This window comes from Phragmites australis, chromosome 4 (assembly GCF_958298935.1).
Source record: "Phragmites australis chromosome 4, lpPhrAust1.1, whole genome shotgun sequence".
In the NCBI taxonomy this organism is placed as follows: domain Eukaryota; kingdom Viridiplantae; phylum Streptophyta; class Magnoliopsida; order Poales; family Poaceae; genus Phragmites; species Phragmites australis.
This window is the reverse complement of record NC_084924.1, coordinates 35,872,345-35,896,602: the sequence shown is the minus strand read 5'-3', so window position 1 is coordinate 35,896,602 and position 24,258 is coordinate 35,872,345. Positions and strand designations below refer to the sequence as shown.

At 43.8% G+C, this 24,258-nt stretch overlaps 1 protein-coding gene and 1 pseudogene across 6 annotated transcripts; one reads left to right on the top strand and one right to left on the bottom strand.

Moving 5' to 3' along the window:
* Positions 1–3,991: 3,991 nt before the first annotated feature.
* LOC133916257 (probable glycosyltransferase 5) lies at positions 3,992–5,314 on the top strand (annotated as a pseudogene).
* Positions 5,315–5,656: 342 nt separating this feature from the next.
* On the bottom strand, positions 5,657–21,842 carry LOC133916256 (uncharacterized). 6 transcript variants are annotated; one of them, XM_062359861.1, is made up of 24 exons: positions 21,683–21,838; positions 20,322–20,479; positions 19,812–20,190; positions 19,136–19,287; positions 18,728–18,964; positions 18,166–18,275; positions 18,005–18,082; positions 17,811–17,917; positions 16,874–16,968; positions 16,670–16,794; positions 16,387–16,577; positions 16,149–16,224; positions 15,563–15,731; positions 14,755–14,825; positions 13,765–13,845; positions 13,617–13,687; positions 11,343–11,439; positions 10,909–10,968; positions 9,834–9,888; positions 9,350–9,750; positions 7,531–9,264; positions 6,710–7,285; positions 6,558–6,616; positions 5,657–6,133 (listed from the first exon to the last, which is right to left on the bottom strand). In XM_062359861.1, the coding sequence occupies exons 2-24, from the start codon at positions 20,338–20,340 to the stop codon at positions 5,938–5,940; spliced, it is 5,139 nt and encodes a 1,712-aa protein (XP_062215845.1). In that variant the 5' UTR covers positions 20,341–20,479; positions 21,683–21,838; the 3' UTR covers positions 5,657–5,937. The 6 variants fall into 6 exon arrangements, with proteins under 6 accessions (XP_062215845.1, XP_062215844.1, XP_062215846.1 ...); XM_062359860.1 differs by lacking the exon at positions 21,683–21,838 and adding an exon at positions 21,175–21,580; XM_062359862.1 differs by lacking the exon at positions 20,322–20,479 and having other exon boundaries at positions 21,683–21,842.
* Between the last annotated feature and the right edge of the window lie 2,416 nt (positions 21,843–24,258).

Here is a 24,258-nt window from a genome sequence, read left to right as displayed (position 1 = left end):
GTCGCCGTAGCACGTGTGCCGGCCGGCAACAGAATTACGTATTATTGGAGCAAGCTCTTGACTTGAGACAAAGTCTAGGGACCAGACATACAACAAGTGGGGTTTTCACACACTCGAATACCATTTATTATGGTGGATCCACTTGTCATGTTTTTTTTTTTATGACTCATCCACTTGTCTCATCCTTTCTTCCTCATGGGGCACATCATGTGCCTGTATATCTCCATTGTCGTATCTAACCTTGCAGTTTGGTGCTTGCGATGAGTAGAGTCCTTTGGGTGGTGCTCTAGCTGGTCCACGCTGTACATGGGGACCTTCATGGCGACGCACACGGCCATCCCAAGCGTGACGCCCGCAACGATGAGGCCAAAGGGAACATGCACAGATGATTGCACGAGGGCCTCCAAATATGAGCTCACCCTACGTTCCCTACCTCCTCATCCGAGGTCGCCCCACCGCCTAGAGCTTATCTGCGTCGACCCTAAGGTGGCCTCCCGCCCCGAGCTCACCCAACAAGGAGAGTGGGTGCACCTCCTCCGACAGACCTTCGGCCCTGCCCATGTCGCATCCCCTTCGAAGGGCTCCGTCATCCCCGCAACCACCTTCCTAGTGCTGTTGCTGTCAAGGCCAGTCCTGAGTCATGACATACGGTGGACCTAGGGTGAAATAGAAATTAGAGGCCCATGATTTAAGAGCATCTCTAGCCAGCTTGCAACCGGCTCCCTATAGCTAAATATATCGATACAAGAGGAAAAACTGGCTCTAGCTGGCTCAGTATCAGGCTCGCCAAAAATTAGGGCTCGCTATCGTCTCCCCAAGCTTGCCACATCCAAGGAGGTGGATAACACTCGCCATTGACAATTGTATGCCCCCCTCCCCTGTGAAATCTCCCTCGCGCCATCTTGAGCTAATCCCCTGCCTCCCGCAAGCTCTGATTTGATAGTCGCTTCACCTTCCGCGAGCTCATCGAGCCACTGTTGTATGTTTGGTGTTGTGGCCTAAGTCTCATTCCCTCCCTTGAGACCGACTGCCGAGTCCAGACGCAATGCCAACGACAGTCCCTCCTCCTTTGGTCCACTCGACTGGAGTGGAGACCCATCACCATCCCATCCGGATTCATTTCCTTGGTGAGTCATCCTAGATTAAATCAACTTGCATGGATTCCCTCTATTCCAAAGGATGATTCTGCCCTCAAATTAGATACAGGTCTTTATTTTTCTCCAATAAATTAGCTGGGGATTTGGTTCAATCTGCCCTCAAATTCATCCATTCATTCATCTGAGGAGCTGACCCTAGGTTGGTTGGTAGAACTCCAAGGGTGGAGCGAACAGGTCAAGAATCAATCCCTGTTCCATGTAGGCCTTCAAAGAAGGCCAGGATGCTTGCCCCTTTTTTAAATCCATCCATTCTTTGTTGGATTTGGTTCTTCATAGCAGGATCAAGCGGAAGGCGCATAGACGAAGGGGTGAGGGCTCGGGCTACAGGCACATTAGGGCACCAATCAAACACCATTATGGTAAATCTCAGGTACGACTCTTCCAGGGGTGGGATGCATCGATCATTGGATTGGATCGACCTTTGCTTTGATTTTGTTGAGCATCAAAACATCCATGTTTTTTTTCAGTGTTCAGTGAGGATGTCGTGGGAGATGTTTGGCTAAGGCTAGTGGTTTTCTGACACACTGTTGCTTAATGCTTAGGTACTCTCTGATGTTCTCATGGTTCGCGATGAATGTTGGCTTAGGCATGCTTCGCGATGTTGGCTTAGGCACTCTCTGATGTTGGTCAGCAGGCACTCTGATGTTGGCTTAGGCATGCTTCGCGATGAATCGTTGTTTGGCCACGTAAATATCTATTCTGCAGTTCCGATGCCTGGATGTACGAGGAGAGACCATCTAGACCAAGTTTCGAGCTTCCGGCCAAACTTCTAGTAAATTTACTGTAATATTACTGTGATTACAAAGACCTAGTAAATTTTCTGCTAAAAAAATCCAGTAAGATTTTCTCTGTCAAAAGTTCACTTAGGCAAAGTTGGACCATACGCTGCCTCGAATCAGATCGGATAGCTACCCTACTCATCAGCCCATTTTCATGAAGGAAGGAAGAAATATACCGTCCATCGCAAATATAGCTGTAGAAAATATAACTGTTATAAAATATAATCGCAGGAAATATTTTTTTAGTTATAAAATATTAATAAAATAGTCTAGCGTCTGGTCTGTGCGTCGGCTTCGCGTCGAGGGCGCCTTACCCCGCGTCTCCTCCGACCTCTTCTCGACTCCTGCGCCTTCGAGCGTTTGGCGCGCGAATCTTCTTATCGCTGTCTGGTCGGCCGCTGGGCTGGATGTGCAGCCGCGTGTGGTTTTGAACACCGTCGGGCTCCCTAGTGTCGATGTTGTTGGCCTTATGTCACACAGTGCTCTAGGCTTTCAGACGTCGACCGCGTGCTTGAGGTGGTGGTAGGGAGTCGGAGGCGGTGGCACAGTGTACCGCTTTGGCCGGGGTCGGTGGGGCCTGGCTACCTAGTCGGGGTTTAGGAAGTGGTCGTGTCTGATGGGCTGTTGTGCGCTACGCTCGATCGCCGCGCTCGTTGCGTGGCGTGCTGTCATGTGCTGCCGCCTTGGCGGCGGTGCTCGTTGTTTGCCATGCTGCTGTGGTGCCTCCACGGCTTCCCGTGTGCTCCCTTGGCTTTTCATCCGTGCTGATCCCGGTCCTAGCATTTGGCGTTGCTCCTCCCCTTGTCCGGTCTCCTCCTCTTCTACAAGTTTCGGCCCGTGGGGAGCTTCGTGGTGCTGGTGGACCATGGGGCAGCGCTGCTGCTTGGGGGTGCTACTGCGCGGGACGCATGTGCCTCTTTTCATGCAGGTTTCCAGGGTAAGGAATTACAAGCGAAAGCTCTGCCTAGCTTGCTGGTGCCAATGTTGTTGACACGCTCAGGCGCCATTCCCTCCCTGGATGCGACATTTTCGTGGCTCCTGCACCCTAGATGCTTCTCTAGGTGAAAACCCTGTTCGGATGTTCAGATGGGTTACAATGGCATCGATGTCATTACCTTCCTGAAGGCGTCGCTTCGAGAATCCCCTGATTTCTTCTGTAGGGTTACCTCTACGTCCTCATCTCATGGTGGCTCTCCATTTTATTTAGCGCTTCTCGTCAGCAATTGGCTCCAATACGTGCTCCTCTGAAGCGACGCGCTGCCGACTTATGGTGTCAGAGAGGTGCGGCGTGGGAGCAAGGCTCCGCTAACTGAGTTGTGTTTGTGGCGACGTGGAGTAGGGCTCCACCAGCCGAGTTGTGGTGGCGTGGGAGCAGGGCTCTGCCATCCGTATCGTGGGAGAGGTAGGCGTTGGGTTGGTTAATGCGCGAGTTGAGTTGGGGTATGAGTTGACTGTTGTCTGGTTGCGTCTTTGGTGTGGGCGTTGTTTTGTTTTTTAGATCTATTGTTGTCTCGGGTAGTCCGTCGGTTCCTTTTTATCGTGCATTTGTGAGATTTTCGGACCCGATTTTCTTTATAAACTGAGTCAATTCTCTTTTTCTTAAAAAAATGGGCAATGCTCTTGTCGTCCTTTAAAAGAAGATGCAACTCCCGCCATCTAACATCTAGCAACAATGACAGAACACAACTTGCCCAAGCTAGCCGCCGACCGGCGAGCCAGCAACCGATGTTACTACCACCACTGTGCCCCCACAAGCCGAAATTTCAGTTCCACGATTACACGCAAGCAGCACAACTCGCGTGTAACCGATCGAGCGGCCCGTCGAGCCCACTAATAACTCGAAATAAACTTTTCTTGATAGTTTTTTCTGATTTTTTTTCTTGCAAATTTTTTTCTCGAAAGTTTTTCCTCAAAAGTTGAGCAAAGAGTTTTAAGAGAGAAAAAATTTAGAAAACTTTTTTAAAAAATGAAAAAGGGGAGGAAAAAAGTTTTCGAAAAAAGAAAGATGGAGATGTGTGGGTGGTTCGTGTGGACGGCTGCTCGCGCGTACTGATTAGTAGTGTCCCCGACAAGCCCCACCACCGCAGCCGTCTTCCTCCTCGCCGTCGGCGTGCTGTTCCTCATCCTCGGCACGACTAAGTCCTACCTCAAAGTCCCGCGCATCCGCGTCGTGTTCAACGAACCCGTCCACAAAGACGTCCCGGCACCGCCGCCTTTGGCGGCAATGATACGAGCGACGAGGACAGCGGCCTCCCGCCGCCTCGGCAGCTGACGGACCCGCCCTACTCGCTGGGCCGCACCGTCCTGGACTACGACGCGCGCCGGTCCGCGTGGCTCGCCGCGCACCCAGAGTTCCCCATGCGCGTGCCGCCAGGCCGGCCGCGGGTGCTGGTCGTGACAGGTTCCGCGCCGGCTCAGTGCCCCGACTCGGACGGCGACCACCTGCTGCTGCGGGCGTTCAACAACAAGGCCGACTACTGCCGCGTGCACGGCCTCGAAGTGTTCTACAACACGGCGTTCCTCGACGCCGAGATGTCCTGGTTCTGGGCGAAGCTGCCGCTGCTGCGGACGCTGATGCTGACGCACCCGGATGCAGAGCTCCTCTGGTGGGTGGACTCCGACGCGGTGTTCACGGACATGCTGTTCGAGCTGCCGTGGGAGAGGTACGAGCCCTACAACCTCGTGGTCCACGGCTGGGCCGCCAAGGCATCAACACCGGCAGCTTCCTCATCCGGAACTGCCAGTGGTCTCTCGACCTCTTCGACGCGTGGGCGCCCATGGGGCCGCGTCCCCGTGCGCGACAGGTACGTCGAGCTCTTCGCCGAGGAGCTCTCCTGGCGCCCGCCGTTCGAGGCCCACGACCAGTCGGCGCTCGTGTACCTGCTCGTGACGCAGCGGGGGAGGTGGGGCGACAAGACGTTCCTGGAGAGCACCTACGAGCTCAACGGGTTCTGGGAGAGGATCGTGGACAGGCACGAAGAGCTGCTGCGGAAGGGGCGGCCCGGCGGGATCGGCGACGACCGGTGGCCGCTTGTGACACACTTCGTCGGGTGCAAGCCGTGCCGGCGGTACGCGGACAGCTACCCGGCGGAGCGGTGACGGCGCGGCATGGAGCGCGCGCTCAACTTCGCCTACGACCAGATACTGAGGCTGTATGGGTTCGAGCACGAGTCGCTCAACGGCACCGCCGTGCGTCGCGCCAGGGACGAAACCGGTGAGCCGCTGGACGCTGACGACGAGGAGCTCGGCCGGCTGATGCACCCCATGTTCCGGGCCGTCAAGCCCGCGTAGGCGACTACTGCCGCGCTCCATGCCGCGGCAGAGATATTTACCGATTAGTACATTCTCGCTTTTTTGTTTTTCTTTTCACTTTTTTGTTCATTCTCGCTTATTCTTCTCAGACGAACCCAGGTCCCACAGACATTTACCGATTCGTACACATTCATTCGCAAAGGCAGTCATAAGACTTTAACTTCAATACTCCAATATAGAAAAGATATCACAGGCCTTGTATAAAATGCGTGCCAGCAGAAACATTTGCTACTTACTAACTTTCGATATGGATACAATGTGTCTTATCAATTTCGACTAAACACTGACGATGATACACTTTGTATCTCATTTTTATTCCTGATGCACTGGAGTCTATACACAAAGAATAACCTGGAAGGTCATGTCCTCTACGATCTCGACACACTAACATCTTCTGTAACAAGGCCCTCAAAAGTATTTTTCTGTCCAATAGAATGAATCATTTTGTCTTGACAACAGAGGATCAAATGGTCAGAGGTGTTAGTTAAGATCGCTTGTATCCGCAAACGAGGGATCAAACAGTTTAAGCGGCTGAGCTACATCTGAAATTCTTTCCAACCTGAGAACTACTTTAGTTAATTCCTCTAACAAAATTATGCCTCAGTAGCACCACGTAGAATCATCTCAATGGCTGAGGCAAAACTTCTGCTAACATAGAAGGATATCAATTAGGCATCGAGCAACATCCCCTACAGTGACGAAAAGGTTTGTTCGATCCACTCAGCGAGCTTGCGAATCTTTTTGGTCATTTCAGTGCTCTTTGAAAAGTAAGACTGGGCATTTGCAGTCACCACAGTGGCATCATGTCGGACAGCCTCCAGAGTTCTGTAGTAATTATTATCTAGTCTTGTCTTGATCACCTCAATCGAAAATTGGACAGGAAACCTAGGGCAAAAATTGTGTAGACAAGATCACAAGAATCATTTAAGATGAGCTTCGAGTTTTTTGTTGCTCAGTACAAAAGTTGCAAATCTCTCCTATAGAGGATCTCCTAATATTCTAGATAATCATTCTATGAGAATATATAAATGAAATAATAAAACAGTTGCATGCAAACATACCACCTGGAGAAAACAAGCATGCAGACGTTGGCTTGGATATTTTTTACAAAACTTTTAGTAAAACAAGTATTGCCTTGCAAGTCATAAAATTCAATGAAACATGCGTCTATCATGGATTATTTATTTATTTATTTTTACCCAAACGGCAGGAGCTCTGCCTGAAATTTATTACACTATAGCCATAACTCACTTTTGTCAAACCGAAAAAAATATGAATACACAATACCAGAAGCGAATACAAGAATTACCTGTTTACGAAATCGGACTTTTCTGCAACCTTATCCAACTTTAAAACACCATAACGATCCTGATAAAACATAAAGAAAGATCATTAAAGATTAAAAAAATAACAGCAAAAGGAGTAGCAAGAGTGTAATAATTGATAATCAATTAACTTCACCTGATTTCTATGAGACATTTCCTGCAAATTTTGCACTTGCGATAGCAATTTATTTCTAATCCTGAGATCAATATGTGGATGTTTCCATGGAGCCCATAAATTGCCAACATCATGAAGTTCCCAGGGGCTATGCGGGTGATCTGAACCATCATTCTTATACTGGATGACATATTTCTCCCATGGACTCTCCGGAAAATCAGGTGATTTAGGTTTCACTGACAACACCCGTCCCTCCCACCAAGTTCCCCCTTCCACTCCCTCATCCCTCCACCAAACTTTGCACTTATCTCTGTGGGTCCAATTCCGCTCAATAGCAGCGTCATACCTTGTTTTTTCCACAAGAAAATCTGGGAAGTTAACTAGCTCAGGCAAGGTGATAACAAATTTTCTACCAAATCCACTAGAAGTGCCATCAACAAATTCAACAGTTAATTTACAGCAGCTTTCACCAGATCCTCTGAAAGTAGTGTAATCAAGACCCTGAATTTTGCAAAGTTCTACAGCTTTAAGGCCTTTGATCCGATTCCATGGGCAGTAATCTGGTGAACGCCCTACTTCAAGATATTCTTCATGACCCTACAAAAATAGCAAGCCCAGAGACGAAAATGATAACAAACACAATATAAATACTATCCGGGTGACTATGGTTCATGTGTTTGTATTTCATTCACTTTATATATGCTTTCTTCTACAATCAACTAGTTATCCTACATCTCTTTACATACACTTTCTTCCACTTTTTTGCAGCCAAAAGTTGATTGTGCTGTAGTCATCCCCATACTTTTTGTACGGAATATAACAAATATGAAAAATAACATTACCTGTCCCAAGTACAGAACCTCGTCGCCAAGTTGAGGAATATAACGGTAGCTATCTTCATGCTCACGCAACATCAACCACGAATACTTTACGGATACCTGGTGCCTTTTCCCCGATAGATATGTATCAGGAAAGTTGCAACTATCTCTTTTGTTCCTAGCAGACCTTAAACCAACAGTTTTTGAGGTTGATCTCCACATTACTTCACGCACATCTGTGACAATTCGTCTTCCACTAGTTGATGCTTCATGGGAACAATAAGAATCTTTCACTTGAGAAGTATCATCCCCTGTCGTACCATCACCGGAGTATGCATATGACCTCCTTGCACTTCTTCGCAATCTACCGCTAGCAGCTGTAACAGGACTATGTTCTGGAGGTTGGTACCCACCACCATCGTTGGAAATAGAAGTGCTATCCTCGTTTGTATATTCATCTGAATCCAATTTTTTCCTGTTATTTGGCTTTGACCTCTTGTACACTGCAGTGTATGACTTTGCAGAATCCAATTTTTTTGAATCATGCAAACCAGTGCTTTTATCTGTACATTCTGGAAAGCTTCTGGACACATTGAGGAAATCAGCACTCCTATGTTGATTGGCAGAATCCTCATCATGCTGCACAGAATCTTTAACATGCTCAGAGTTTGTGATATTTTCTACTGCAGTAGTTCTTGATTTGTCTGATAAATTTGCTCCATCTGCAGAGCCTCTTGACCTGAACTTCAGTTTCAAGGATTTAGACTGAGAAGTATTGCGGACTTGTTCCATGTTATTCTCTCCATCTGCACGAGTATTATTGTTGTTAGTTATCTTTTCTTTATCTGGCAAATTATCTACGCTGTACTCATCAATACTGTGGTTTTCCTGAATTTTATCCAGATTTATTGCGAGTTGGATTTCTTGTACATTCTGCTCAACACGTCCCTGGATGTCATCACTGTATTCATGACGCATCTCCTGACTACCTGACTCATCAACATCCTGTGAAACAGCATTATTTGAAGTGGACCACATGCCTCCTGCTGAATCACTGAACTTGCAACGCTTTGATGATCGCATCTTAACCTCACCCCATTTGATTGAGTTGTTACTGTGAATAGCACAAACATCTTGCAGATCAGAGGTCTCAGTTTGCACTCCATCTGTCGTAAATTCAGCCTTGCAAGCAGAGGAATGTCCAGGCTCGATAGTTAGTTCTGGCTCAACTGATTCATGATTAGCTGGAGCAAGTGACATCACTGCTTTATCCTGAGCGGAGCGTTCTGCTTTTCCACTTCCCGAAGGAAATTCAATTTTTAAATCACGTCGTGGTATCCTGAGGACTAATTTTCTATTAGTTCCAGAATTTCCCTTAGTTTCAGTGAACCAAGAAGGTTGTGTAACATCTTCGGAGTCATAATGGCAGTTAATCTCTCTGCCAATTCTTAGCTGGCCGTTCCATTCTAACTGTTCAGCTTCAGTGCTATCCGTGTTCAATTCACTGTCTGAGAAACTGCCCTCTGAGTCATCTTCATCCTCTTCTGTTGAAGCTCCCATCTTTGACAAAAAATTGCGTGCATTGCGAGCAGCACGTCTTTGCGGTCGCAATCCCCTAGATTTAGGGGATCTTTTCCTTTTGCTAGATCGACCATTCCTAGACTTCCTACATCTATGTGGCCTTGAAACTGTAGCAACATCATGCTCATCCAAATTTATTTTCTTAACTCGCCGACCAGATGAAGTAACAAGGTCAGGCTGTAGATGTAATAAAAGGAAAATAAGTCAAAAGCTTAGAAGGCAACATAAAGGAATATCGGATGATCTTGACTGTGCCACTTACATCAGATTTTTTCTTCTTTCTTCTCGATCTGCGGAGATGAGCAGCACTAGTAGGATCATCAGCATCAATCTCTGCAATCGAGTATGAAGCACCTGAGGAATCAACACTCAAAATCTCCTGTTCTCCTTCACTAGAATACTCATCCATGCCATTGTACTCAGAATCAGTATCATCAGAGATAACTTCGTTTTCTGGTTCAAGCTCAACGAAGTCTGTTATCTCTAGAAGTGGTTCCCACCTATCCGGATCAATAATTGGGATGGTTTGGTATTCTCCAGTGGTTGCATTGTAAGTGGGGCCAACAGCAAAATTCACAGAGGGAGGTCGCCACTCAATACCAAGGGTACCTAACCGGCGTTTCTGGTACATACTCTGAAAGGGCTCTGGATATGGTATCATACCTGCAATTACCAAATAACCATCACCAAATTGCAATTGACTAGTAAAATAACTAGAGTAGAAAGCTTGATAGGAAGTTACATACTAGAATCACACAAAAGGTCTTGCATATTTCTCCTATACGGTATAAGCTGTGTTTCCTGCATACAGAAGCCACATAAGGAAAAGCTGTGTGGCTCATGATGGACTTTGAGAGAGAAAATGAGCTCTACAAAGGAATGTATGAGCAGGGTTCAGTTTCCCCTTTTCGGGAAATACCAGCCCAAGCCGGTTTCCAGTAGTTTGAGGACAACTGTGTCCTTTTTTGTGTTTTATCATGTTTTAACCTTTCCTTAGTCTTGTAGTGCTTACATTGTTTTGAAAGATCATTAAAAACCTTCAAAACCATACATCAACACAAATTGAACCCTTTGTATGACTCCTGAAACAGCTGACACACAAAAGTTCATGACCTTGATATAACGAGAAGCATCGATACATGACAGCTACTCAACATGTGATCATAATGATAAAGTGACTTTCAACAAAGATTATTAAGACTGCAAGGCGCCAGGAAGCCTCCTGGGTGCCTTGGGATGGCATATTAAACCACATGCAGCAGCACTTAAATTGGAAAATGACCGCCATGCAGCAGAATTAGAGGGGAAAAGGCAAAAGAGATAGAGAAAGGAAAAGATAGCCAGGCTGAGCCCACCAGACTGCCCCAGTGACCCCCATCTCATCTCTATGATGTCTTGACCTCTCAATCCTAAAACCCTTAACAACCTCTCAGCCCTCTACCTCTCTTGCTGTGCTATCTTGCCGCTTTCTCTCTCTTCTCCCTCTTCCTCTATCATGCTGGATGAGCTCACGGCGGGGCTGCTGCCGATAATGGTGAGCCGTGAGTGCAGCAGCAATGTTGAAGAAAGCGTGAGGCTAGGAATTTTCTTAAAACCAACATTATATTGACGAAAATATCATTTTTTAATCAGATTTTCTGAGTGTAATGAATAAAACTACCCATTTTAGAAACAAATCGTAGGAACCAGTTACATGATAACTCTGAATTGCAGCAGTTAATCACACAAACTGAATAACATTGCACACTTCAATGAAACAAAATAACTCAAATCAGCTAGTGCAAAATTAAACAAAAAATTATTCATAACTTCCGAACAAACCTGATCAATAACATTTCCAGTTGTATCTCGGATAAGGGGCCGATAGTCTCCAAGGAAGAACTGTTGCAGAACATGGGTAGTGAGCATACCAAATGCATAGAAGTTAGGAACTTCCCCAAATGCAGGGGTTTAGTGCAAGCATATTTGAGTACAGTCATGCAAACTCTCAACATGAGCTGCTGGATGAGCTTTTAAACGAAATTTATGGAGACTAAAAAGCACATGGGTGGATAATTCTGTCCAATACCCCAACGGCTCAACCAGATTATGGGGTTATACATGGTCAAACTAAATGTAAACATCCAATCAATCTGCTCCACATCAAACAGTTCACACCATCACTGAGATGGTGGCAGTTTGCATAGTTGCACCCAGCATTAGCTTGCAGTAGGCAATCCCCTAATAACATGATAGTTCAATAACAACCTGTATACCTGATCATATTTCGCGTCCTTCTGGGACTCTCCTTGCCCCGTACCAATAATGAATATTTGCCCAATTTCGTCGGTTAGAATAAGTGATGTACCATCCCTACATAACCATCCAGCATAACATTAAGAGAACATGGCATAAATAAATTAACTCAGATTCGTTAGCAATACAAAAGTAATTGATCAACGGTGCAAATTTTCAGTTTGACATGATCATGATGTATGAATGTTAATAGTCCAAAATTCCACAGAAATAAGTAATTCAAGTTTTAAAAAAGGGTGACTCGTATCCTAATCCTATTAGAACTTGGAGAGATCTGCATGTGCTACAAGGATATTTATCCTAATCTTACTACGAATAGGATTCCTACTTCACTTTGGAGGAGGATATGTGGAGCCTATATAAATCCAAGGCAGTGAGGCCATTGGAACTCAACCCAAGGCAATCTCATCCAAAGCAAGTAGAAGCAAATAGGAGCGCTCAAGAGGTTTAGAGGCTCGGTTATTCTTCAGCGCTAGATTCTTGTATAGGGGATTACTAAGAGGTCCCTAAAGGTTCTAGAGGTTTGTCAGAGCGATCCATTGCAATCTTGAAGTTATGCTCAAAGAATTTGCGGTTGGACTTGCCATATCTTGAACCTCATGTTGTGATTGCTTCATTATGCTATTTTGGCCCTCTCTACGAGATTCATATACTTCATTCTTGATAGGAAATGTGCAACTCCATGTCAAATCTCACGTTATCAAATCCAAATCCATGGGCTATTGCGCATAAGTGGTATCAAAGCCAAGGCTAGACTGGTATGATTTGGAAAAGATTAGAAAAGCAACAAGTGGCACAAAATAAAGACCGATGCATGTGGAATCAAGTAGAGAGCGTGTGGCAATGTCTGGTAAAGGGTGTTCATGCTCAACAAGGGTTGATTGATGCTTTTGAAGGGGTCAAACTAGAAAAGACATCTCATAAAGAATGGACGGTGATGGAGCAAAAGGCCACAAGTTCCTTCTATGTCTCTGCAACAAGTACTCGGTTATCAAGGAAGTCTCACCGAACAAATGATGGAGTGATTTAGGTATCACAAAGTCGGTGACAGAACTGATGGGTTATGAGGTGGCGGCTGTATAGGTTGTGCATGGAGGTCGGAGAGGAAGGCACACGATTTGTTGACCATCTCAATGTTTTCAACAAACTTGTAGCACAGTTGGTTAGTATGGACAAGAAAATTGAGGAGAATGATAACATCGTCAAATTGGCTCCGTCTTCACCCTCATCCATCATGGGAGCAATTGGTGATGAATATTCTCGTAGGAGGGACCACTCTCAACTTCAATGAAGCATTATTTATTGGAGGCGGAGTTCGTGACGAGGGCACCGAATTCTTCATTGGATCATAGATTCATAGGTGTTGCGAGAAAAAACAAGATTCACAGCCAAAAAAAGAAAAGCAATAAAAGTTGTGGGAGGTTGAGGAAAAATTGCACTGTTGAGGGAAAAATATCAAGATTGTGTTTCCATGTGAACCTACAGCAGATGGTTTCAATGTAATTGTGTAGCTACAAAAGAACTTTTGCAAGTACAAGTGAATATTGACTAATCAAAATCAACTGTTGTGCAAACGAGAGAGAACTCACTCAGAGAGAGAGAGAGAGAGAACTTAATTATTTTAAATGAGACCATCACGGTCATGACCAACAAAATAAATTTTGGTTTGTGAGTATGAAACCACACTATTTAAAGATCCAAAAGTGTGACTAAACTGTGACAAGGTAAAAGATTAGTTTAGGGTCAAATGTTAGTGGAGCAGTTGCATGAAAAGAGAACAAGCAACTACAGTGACATAAAAAAACACCATGGGCCAATTTGGCCATGTTCAGGGTCCTAGTGATGGGTTTGATCCCCATGGATAGTCCAGTTGCATGAAAGTTGCATATAAACATTGGGGAATCAATTATACAAAAAAGGGTTAACCCTTTTAGACAACGCAAGGACACAGGCTTAACTATCAGTATGGGCTGGAATACTTTGTTGACAAGTTAACAATTCATTGGCAGATGATCTGTGTTATAATCATAAAAAAGACATCTACGATGACTAGAGGATCACAGCCTTCAGCAGTTATTTGACTGTTAAGAAACTTGATCAAAACAAGCAATAATCCACTAGGTATTCTTAATATATGTTAAAAGATACCTAGTATACACAAAATTTGTTCAATGGACATAAGAGGATTTGAAAACGAAAAAAAAAATTGTGGGAGAGTCTACATTGACACTTACGGAGAGAACTTCCCATCAACTAGCTTAAAATGCCCAGTTTCATATATCTGTACAGGTTTTCCTTCCCATATCTGGTATAGAAATAATATATTAGATTTTCAGGAATGGAAATTGTGAGAAAAAGAAAGGCATCAGGTTAGGAACATACATCCCAGATGATTGTCATTCCATCATACCCAGCACTCATAGCGATACGAGGGTTGAATGGATGGACATCAAGAACAAATGTCTGTTAAGAGTGAAGTTGATTAAATTTAACAGGACAACATTTCTTCATGCAAGGGTCTCAAATTTTGAGAAAATAGAAGTTGAATAACAAGGTGCCGATGACATATGAAATATAATAGAGATATAGCACAACAGATGTTTGATTCATTAAAGCAGATCCGTACACATAATAACTGAAATGGGACATGGAATTCATGCAACTTGGACAGAACTACACCAGCTAGACCTCAAATGCTCACCAAAAATCAACAATGATACAGGTTAGACAACAAACTTCACGTTATCACGTAGCAAGTGAAAAAAACGCTTATTTATTTGAGATAATGCAACATAGATCATTCTCTACAAACATACTTTGTTGCTAAAACAAACATCAGTGCCATGGATGGACAGTGAAAGGGATGTGAAATGGAGTGAGTAAACATAAATCAGAACACCATTAAGGTCAAGGATGACACAATAGACACTAAGTGTAAGACCTAGCACATGAGAAACAAAATAATGATTTCAGTTATTTAAGGATTAAGAGAAAAACAATTTGTTATCAAATGCAAACAATAAGCAGCTGAACCTTATGCTGTCACAGGTTTTGCAGAAAAAGAAAAAAACACTTATATAAGTTTAACTCTCCGAAGTTGTCATTTGAAAGTTTTTCTGTTCCGTTTATGTCTTATCATCATTAATCCGTACTCTTGGCAGCACACCTAGGACGAAAATATAAGAAGATACTTTATAGTGCTTCAATAGTAACATGATGAACTTCCTTCAAAAAGGAAAAACGAAATAGCATGATGAATAGCACACTAACAGACTAAGTAATGAGTTACCACTTACCAAACTAAATGTCAACACACAATATATCATTAAGAAAATGGAAAAGTGATGCATAGAATACATGAAATATGTTTACCGATTCCTTATGGCCAATCAATGAATGCACCAAGCTACCATCAGAAGCATTCCATACACAAATTCTGCAGTCTGCAGAAAATATAACACATCTAAGGTAAATGAATGCAAATGATAACATTTATAAATTAACTATGTAACAAGTTGAATTTGTGTCGCTTCTAAAATCAAAACTCGAAACCATCTGTAGGTGTATGCTCTGGAAATGGGGAATGGAGTGGAGCCACAGAGACTTCTACTCATTAAGTAATATAGCAATTTCGATCAACTACAGCAATCAAAGAGATTCATGTTATTCGTAACCACGATTCCATGCTTCAACTATAGCAATCACTAAATAATGTCCTTACGGAAAACTATAGTTCAACAGGGTGCTGAAAAAATTTCATTAGTTGCCAATAGCATTACTGTGTCTTGCCCCTAAATGGATACAGAGCAAATCTAGCCATAAAGAGCTCGTGGATTTGGAACGGCTGCAAGCAAGAATATGAATCCACTCCTAATATTGCTGGGCAAATGGTTGATGATCAGACAAACTAGAAAGGCATAAGTTAGGGGCAATCATGCAATCCACTTTTGTTTGGGCACGAAATCAACATGAAAAAAAATCTTCTCATGGATTGGACCTTCCTACTTAATTAAGAAACTATTAAATGGTTAGCTTGAAGATATAGAAAATTTTCTGAATACCAGGATGGCAATTAAACAATTTTAAATGGCAATACATGCAAATATTTCTGAAATAAATATGAGAAAAGGGTATCAATACGATCGCAGTGAAAACGTATTGAACAATAGATCAAAGATACCCATGATAGCAGCAAGCACGAAACGGTTGTCCAGACTCCAAACAATCATATTGACACCACGAGGAGTTGGTTGATATCTTTGACGAGGACCGCCTCGAGGCGGTTGAGGAGCCATTGGAGGCGGAGGAACTTTAAGATGGTAAGCACGTGTCCAGCGTCCAACCTTTCCCTGGATCAATGCAGGAACAAGTTATACATAAAAAATAGTTTGAATGGAAACATAGCATTAAAAAAGACACTGATGGTTAGCTACAGTTGCACAAGTACACATGGAAGTACTGCTGACGAGCCAGTAAACTTGCCTTAATCATTATACTGGGTACATGATTACAGTTGGCTGCAGCAGCAGGTATTTTATATACTGGCCCATGCTACACCCTCTAGTTATTCAACACTTGACACAATGAAGAAATGTAATATGGACACGGACACTGAATCAGAAAATATGATGGGCAACTTTTGAGGAGCAATTCATAATACTGTAGCAGTGGCCAGAATGGGCAGTTTCGAAGGTCACCATATAAATATTTATGCACAATAAGATTCTCAGGAACAAATCATAGAGTTCTAGGCCCCGTCAGCTTACATGTGACCTCCGAGATCGCGGAACCCATATAATTGCACTGCCATCACGAGAGCAGGTAACAATATTATGTGTGAACCTAGCAAAAAAAAGAGACGAACTTAGCTAATGTAGGGTTGTTGAAGACCAAAATGACACCATTTGGACATGGGTTAACAACTACAACTGACTGGAGCTAAAGAAACTACATAAGGACATTTAGAAGGAGTAACCAAACCATAAGTACAAACAAAATACTGACCAGGAATTTCTTAGCTTAAGGCTACTTTCTTCCTTAGTGGTATGACTGGAATCAGACGAAAAAGATCTAGAAGCCACAGCACATCCACTAAACTGCACATAGTTTACATCATTTTCATGCCCAGATAATAGATCCATCTCATGATTCGGTTGGTCATGTTCCTCAGAAGAACTCTTGCAAGCATTCCACACCTGAAATCAACATTTCTGATGAAGGACAATTCACCTATTGATTGTAAAATCAGAAGTTCAAAAGTGAAGGTAGATAACATGAAAAAACATACCCTTGCAAATGTGTCTGAGCTGCCAGTGACAAACACAGTTCCATTAGCATTGAATGCGCAACATAAGATTTGGTGATTTGTTTGCTGAACTTGAGCAGCGCTAGAAGATGCATCACCACTCTTCCCTGGCATCAAACACCACATGGATTGGATTATTCAGTACTAAGCACTACCAATGCAGTAGACATGCTTCAATTAACTAACCAGGGGCAGCATCTGGAGGTTTTGGTATATATATTCGTAGGGGTTCTTGAGAGTATCTAGCATCCCAAATCCTGCATGTCCCATCATCTGATGATCTGCAAAAAAATATTATGTGACAGCTTGAGAGCATAGAACTGAAAATAGCAAGCAAAACCCTACTGAAAAACTCTAAAGGTACATACAGAGCAAACCAATGATGAAGTTATATTGTATCACAAACAATATAGAAGAAACAAACACATTTTCATGCACCTTACATGCATAATAATTAATAAACAATCAACATTTCAAATGATAATGAAAAATCGGTGCAGGGGATCTACAATGTGCAAACAAAAATTGCATTATAAACACATAACACATAAGCAGTGTACCATTTCATTTATTTCAGAAAAAAAAATATAACTATCCATGAAGCAGTTGGCATAATTCACACAAGTTTATAGCCTTAAGAGCATAAAGAATGTAAGATCACATAAACAAAAGCCCACTCGCATACTGTGAAACAAAACAACCAACTTCCCCATACTAGATATTGTTTTATTATATATATCGCCAGTAATATGGGTAAACATGTGACAAATCAGTTTTGGCAAAAGGGCTTATTGGAACATGTTTCACCACTTCCATTCTAGTGTGTTCTTTACTGCACATAGAGAGTTGAGTAAAAATGAGATATTCCCCCTCAAATTGGTTCAGATCCTTTAACTTGAACAAACTAAGCCTTAGCGTTTCTTCAGACAAGTATCAACTTCAGACAGTTAAAGCAGATGGAACACAGTTTCTATACCGTAGGCTGGTACCAAGTTCATGGCTTCATGGCAGGTCATTTTCAGTTCTACAGCAGTTGCCATTCAATTTGCATGTAGCGACAAGAACCGACATAATGGTAAAGATTATATTATCGGGAAAAATAAGAAAAGAAAGGAGCACTCACGACAACAGCTGGAAGGCAGCACCTGGCCTTGGACTAAATGCAATAGCAGTAACTGCACCTGTATGCCCCTTGAGCACTGCGATTGGCATTCCATCAGGCATACGCCACTGCATTGGTAACAACAGTCATTAAGAGTAAAAGAAGAAATAATATTATCATAGTTACTTAGGAAGAATGAAAACCACCAAACTTACCACCCTAATAACAAAATCATTAGATGAAGATGCTACCACAGCATTATTGGAACTCACTGCAAGATCAGTAATATCACCCTTGATTTGGAAAATGAAACAGAACCAATGGGGGTAAGTTATCAATGGAAGGTTACATATATGCCACAGTAAGGAAAACTTACTTCATGACCCCGGCAGCTAGCCAGACAGAATGTTGTTTCCATCGCCCAAATTTTAACAAGGCGATCATCAGAACCAGTAATAACATAACGCCCCACACGATCAAAAGTAGCTGCAGAAACAGGAAGAGTGTGAAAGCAATGCAGCAGATAACCACAAAATATGTCCTGAAGACAAACTAAGATGATTTGGGGAACCAAAGGACAAGGCAGCAGCAAAATTTGTTGAAGATATAGTAGGGAAAAAATAAGGTCCTGGGGAACAGAATAAATGGCATACATTTAGAAATTTGTTAACTGAATGAACCCAAACATATATAAATCATCTACAGGAATTTTTTAAACAAGGACAGGCCTTAACGTTAAATTGGAATATGTGTGATATATCCACAGAAGTACAAACGTTCAATCACCCTGTGTTTGCACAGGGAGTATTTGGACCCAAATCCTTAGGATTTAGTTTTAAAATATCCACAACCAACAGCTCCCCCCCCCCCCTCCCATCAGCACCCCCTTAGTTTCCTTGAGCATATGTAGTTTCAGAGAACAAGAAAGTTCAACAGACCACAATACACAGCATTTTGATGTCCCCTCAATCTCTTTATAATTTGCATCTTTTCAACAAGGGTAGATGGCTTCGCGATGGCATAGCACGATGCACGTACAGACGGAGCTCGACAATGCTTAGTAAAACCACCAATCTCTCTCAAACTTAGGCCATGAACTTGATCAGTCTGTATGTGCGGCCAACGGAGATAACTCGGCAGCCTGGGAGTTTCCTTATCTTGCCTGCCCCTATCAGCTGAAAGATTCAAGATAGCATAAATACATTGCAACATCAACAGAGGGAAAACAAAGAGTATAAGTCGAACTACCAAAACGGAAAACACAAAATCGCACATACAAAAGTATTATAAATAGCTCAAGAGAAGAAAACAAAAAACTTAGGCATAGAAGAGCATGATATACATACATGCAAGAAGTGAAAAGGAGTTGGAGCCAAGAAGTGTTGGGACATCAGCAGCATTTGGAGAACCTCCTCCAACCAAGCTGTGCGGGTGGCAGGAAGTAGCCATCAGTTGTTTTAAAAGCTTTACCAAGTGGTCTTTACCAATGTGGGGGTACCTAGAAAATAATAAGCATAAAACTAGTAAGCAAAATGCTCAATGTCATGCGATCATTTCCCTAAAAAAAATGCCATTCGATCGTTAAGAGAACAAAAGCAGATTGAAAAATAACTGTTCTGCCAAGGTTGGGGGCTCATTTTGTTTATCTGCAAACCGTTATGCCAAATATTATATGGCATCAACTTTCAAAATCATAAAGTTCAATCAGGTCTTAACTAGTCACAAGCTATGCTAAACACTGATACCAATTACAAACTTTGGAAGAAGTTTGGGCTGCAGGCTCCACAAGCGGCAACAAATGGATTTATATAATGAGTTATGCGCTATATACAAGATTTATTTCCCAATTCTATTCTAAACAACTAGGAAGCATCTCCAGTTGTCCATTAAATACAGAATCAACTATGGGGAGATTCTCAACTCCACAAATGCTTAGTAGTTAGTGTCAAAGAAAAAGGTTATGAATGACAATGAATTATAACAGAAGCAAATTGATTAGACAACAGAATAATGTATGTGTACCTCTCGACTAACTTTAGGTAACCTAAAGGGACTGATATGCCATCATCATTTTCTTCACCACTATAGAAACCACCACGTGAATACCAAGCATGGTATCTTCTAGGTAGCAGTTGATGCTCCAGGAGTTCATTGCACATTTCTCCAAAGGTTCGTTTAAATGGACCAAGAGATAAAAAATGCATAATGAGAAAGTAAATTTCTCTCATATCAATATGAACATCAGCCATGGATGCAACATCAGCTGACATCACTGAATTCACAGGATTAACCTTCTCAAGTTCCTGACCCTGACTTGGGAAATCCAAGGGTGCCATACTAATGGAGGCCGCATTACCAGAAGGGTGCTTTCCAAAAGACATGCCGACTACACCGCCTGGATCTGGAAATAATAAAGCATAAGTATACACACTAAATTACTAAACAAGACATTGAAGAAATGAAATGTGGAGAAAATTAGACTATCTCAGAAGTAAATAAGTAATGGAGAAAGGTATATAGTAAAGTACATACATAAAAAGTTAGGAGACATGGTAGCTAGCTGGTGGCCATGTGATCAGTGTTCCCATAGGCGCTAGGCGATAGTCGGGTGGCAGACCAGCTCCTAGCACCTAATCAGTGATTAGGCAGGATGGTGTCACCTAGCGCCTAGGCGGCCACATTGGGCAACACTGCATGCAATGCATGTGGAGAAAATGAATATTTTCTTGGACGCATCTCAATTAACTTCTCTACTGAAGTGATATGTCTGAACAGAATCACGGTGCATTGTATACCAACTACACAAAATTATGGTTTCTCTGGGGGTATAGCTCTTCGGTTCACAAATCCAGTACACAGTTACTTTGAAAATCCAGTGCAGACAACTAGCTAATCAATAAAATTATCAAGAACCTAGATTCTCCCATCAACGAACACACTCCAAACCACTTTGTTGTCCAAAAATATTTAATCTCCCGTCACTAAACCCTAGAATCCACAGCATTCACAAACCAACCAGATTCAATATTCAGACCAGTCAGCCGTGGGCATCCAGCAATGCCCCCACGATTATCACTCCATAGAGTCCATCTCCAAAATTACCACAAGGGCAAAAAACCAAGATAAAAGCACAAGTCCTCAACCCTAGCAACAAACTCCGCGGAATTCGACCCAGTTATCCAAAACCAGGAGCTCTAAGACATTTTCAAGGGATGCCACAACCGTAACCGTCACATTCTCTGCGCGCAATTGGATGCATCAACAGGCTCGAATCAATCTAGTTAAGGAATTCGCAAAACCCATACAACGGAGGCCAAAAGCCGCGTGAGGTGGCCCGTAATTCGAGGGAGGGGGTGAAGGGGGCAAGACAGAGACAGAGAGCCACCTCCTAGTCGGCGAGCCCTCGAGCGACGCGGCTGCGGCGGCGCAGAGGCATGCCCAAGACAGGGGGGGCGCCTTGGCGGCGCGCTTGTAGCCGGAAGAGAGCGCCTCCAGCGCGGCGGGAGGTCGGAGGCCACGGTACGGTCGCCCCCTGCGAGCCTAGGCACAGAGGTGGGGAAGGAGGCTAGAGAGAGAAGAGACGGGGGCTGTTGCTTCGCGGGTGTGATCCGAATAGGCCCATAGGGCCATAGGGGTGTGGCCTCGCGGGCTAATGGGTTTTCACGTAACGGGCTAGTGGGTTAGCGGGGCTCGTCCGTGCGGTTGTATTATAGATCGGCAGCACAGCGGCGAGCGGCGCACCGGAATCCAACCACGGCGACCCGCCTGGAACGAATTCGCACAAGCCAAATCGGAGGGCACGGCACTTCCTGGCGAAGAACAGACCAGCAGGACCATGCGATGATGAGATGAAACCAAGGGAACAGAGAGAGGAGAGGAAAGCAAACGCCTACCGCCGGCCGACGCCGCCCGCTGGAGCCGCTCTCGTATAGCCGACCACCGGCGGAGCGGCCGGAGAGCACGAGAAGCGGCGGAACGGCGACGCCCAGAGAGCGACGAAGCGGAGCGAGAACGACCCAAGTCGAGAGCCCGCTCGGTCGAGAATGGGTAGGGAGGGCACGGGCCAGCAGAAGGAACGCTCTCACCGGGCCGAAAGAGCTCAACCGGCCCACAAAGGGGATACAGGACGCAGAAACCGGAAAGTCCATGGCTTTAAGCTTCCTCTAAAAAAAGTCCATGGCTTTGATTAACCCCGGTTACATCCTCCCCTAAGAAAAAAAACCGGTTACATCCCTAAAGACGAATCAACCACAGTACACTTTACTATCTTAATTAAGTCTATAAATACATTCTTACTACTCCGTCTCTTTTGATGTTGTTTTAGCCTTCAACGCACAGAATAAGATTACAATAAATTATTTCATGCATGACATATTTATCTCTCTCGATTTCTCTAACATTCAATCAGTCACATAAACTACCAATCCATCATATTTCCTGAATTGAAAATTTACTTTTCAATTGCTTTTAATATAAGCACTTTAGTAAAAATACTACTTTGAAAACATAGAATGACATTTATTTAAAAATAAAATCAAATTCCTAAAACGACGTCTATTTGAGAACGGATATAGTATTTAATTAAACCATCTTTATTTAGATTTATTTTTTATATGCATTCCTTCTAAAACACTAGTATGTTCAACTACTACCTTAATTAAGGTCCTATTTATTTCAGCTTCTTACTGATTTCTGTTTCTTAGAAGGTAAAGTTGAAACAAACATGATGTCTTATTATTATCTTTTAAAAAGCTGAAGAGCTGACTTCTGATAAAATGAACTATAAACTGATAAGTTAGCTGAGAGTAGCTTCAATTTTTGGTGTGCTAAGAATTTAAATTTTTCTCATAAAAACCAATAGCCAAAAGGCACAAACAGCTTTCAGCAAAAATCATTTTTTTAGTAAAAATCCATAATTTTTTGCTGTGCTAAACAAAACCTAAGTCTATAAATATGTTGATGAGTCATATTCTGGTTTTTTTTATAACTGTTAGCTGCATAGATAGTAAAGGTTTATGGTTAAAAAAGATAGTAAAGGTTTATGGTTAAAAAAGATAGTAAAGTTTTATGACCTAAATAAAGATGATATAAAATCATTTGTAAACAAAATGGTAAGTGCAGGCCACTTTTCTCCAAGATGAAAAGTTGCAAGTAAGATAAGAGTAGTTGACTTATGTACCCACTACGAAGGATCAAACCAAAATTGGCATGGCGGACTGAAACGCTGAACGGATCAGATGGGTAGCGAGTCATAATTTTGTTAAGGTGAGTTTTTTAAAACCTTTTTTACAGAACCTAAGATTAAGTGGCAATAGCCAAGAAACCTGGAGTTCTGTGAAACTTTATGACCAGAGAACTTAAGAGAGTGCTGCTATAAAAAAATGAAAGCATGTGCTTTCTGAAAGTGCTGGTGAAAAAAAAAAGTCTTTCAGGAACAAATACGATGAGAGCTTCTTTTAAAGAGGAGATCCAAGTTTTGAGAAAAATTGAAGAGGAAGAAAAACTCATACGTTTTTTATCAAAAGATTAGTCTCCCAGATCTGATGGCCACAGATCTATATTTATAGTGTCATATTAGATGTAAGTATACAAATATATCACTTGCGGAGATAGTGACACATGTTATCACTGTCAGTGACACAGGAACCGGGGTCCACGAGTCCCGAGGCCAGAACAGCAGAGTGCCACGTGGCGTATTCCCACGGGGGTATCTCCCCCGAGGTACGAGAAGACCAAGTTTCCGGAGAGGGTGCTCGAGGCCACGAACAGTGATCCCCGAATACCCGAGTTCCCCGATGACTCGAGAAGACCAAGTACCGGGAAGAGAGTGCTCGGGGCTGCGAACAGTGACCCCGAGCACCCAAGTTCCCCGATGATAAAGAGAAGCCAAGTTCCAGGAGAGAGTGCTCGGAGCCGCCGAACAGTGGCCCCTGAGCACTCGGTTCCCCGAGGACCCGAATAGCTAAGTCCGGGAGAGAGTGCTCGGGGCAGTGAACAGTAGCCCCTGAGCACTCGGTTCCTCGAGGACCAAGAGGGGGCATATCCGGGAGAGAGTGCTCGGGGCTACGAGCAGTAGCCCCCGAGCACTCACAGTTCCCTGAGGGCCCGAGGTCCTTCGCCGGTGGTCCCCGCAAAGGCCCAGCGGTGAGGTGTCAACTAGTGAGAGGTCCGATGCTGCATTTAAGAGGGCGTGTGGCCTGTCACTTCCAACTGCTCCCCCCACGCTTGCTGTCAGCCCCTGCCACGGCCTGGCAAGGAGGCGTGGGGACATTTAATGCGCGGGTCCCATCGCGCGTCATCCGGCGCGCCTCGGGATAACGTCGCAGAGCTCGAGGCGCCCCGCCTGCCGCCCTGCTATGTCAGGCCTGCTCTGACCGGGCCGGCGCGCCGGGCTGCTCGGTGGCTGCCCAGTGGGCCCTCCCTGCGGCGCCCGTCGAAAAACGATATGATGTCGAACAAGACCAAACGG

Bases quoted from the DNA above. Each gene is read 5' to 3' on its own strand.
- LOC133916256 (XM_062359861.1), bottom strand. The intron at 17,918-18,004 runs GTAAGTTTGGTG...TTACCAATGCAG, and splicing joins ATGATTTTGTTATTAGGGTG to TGGCGTATGCCTGATGGAAT. The intron at 13,846-14,754 runs GTAAACATATTT...CACTCTTAACAG, and splicing joins TGATTGGCCATAAGGAATCG to ACATTTGTTCTTGATGTCCA.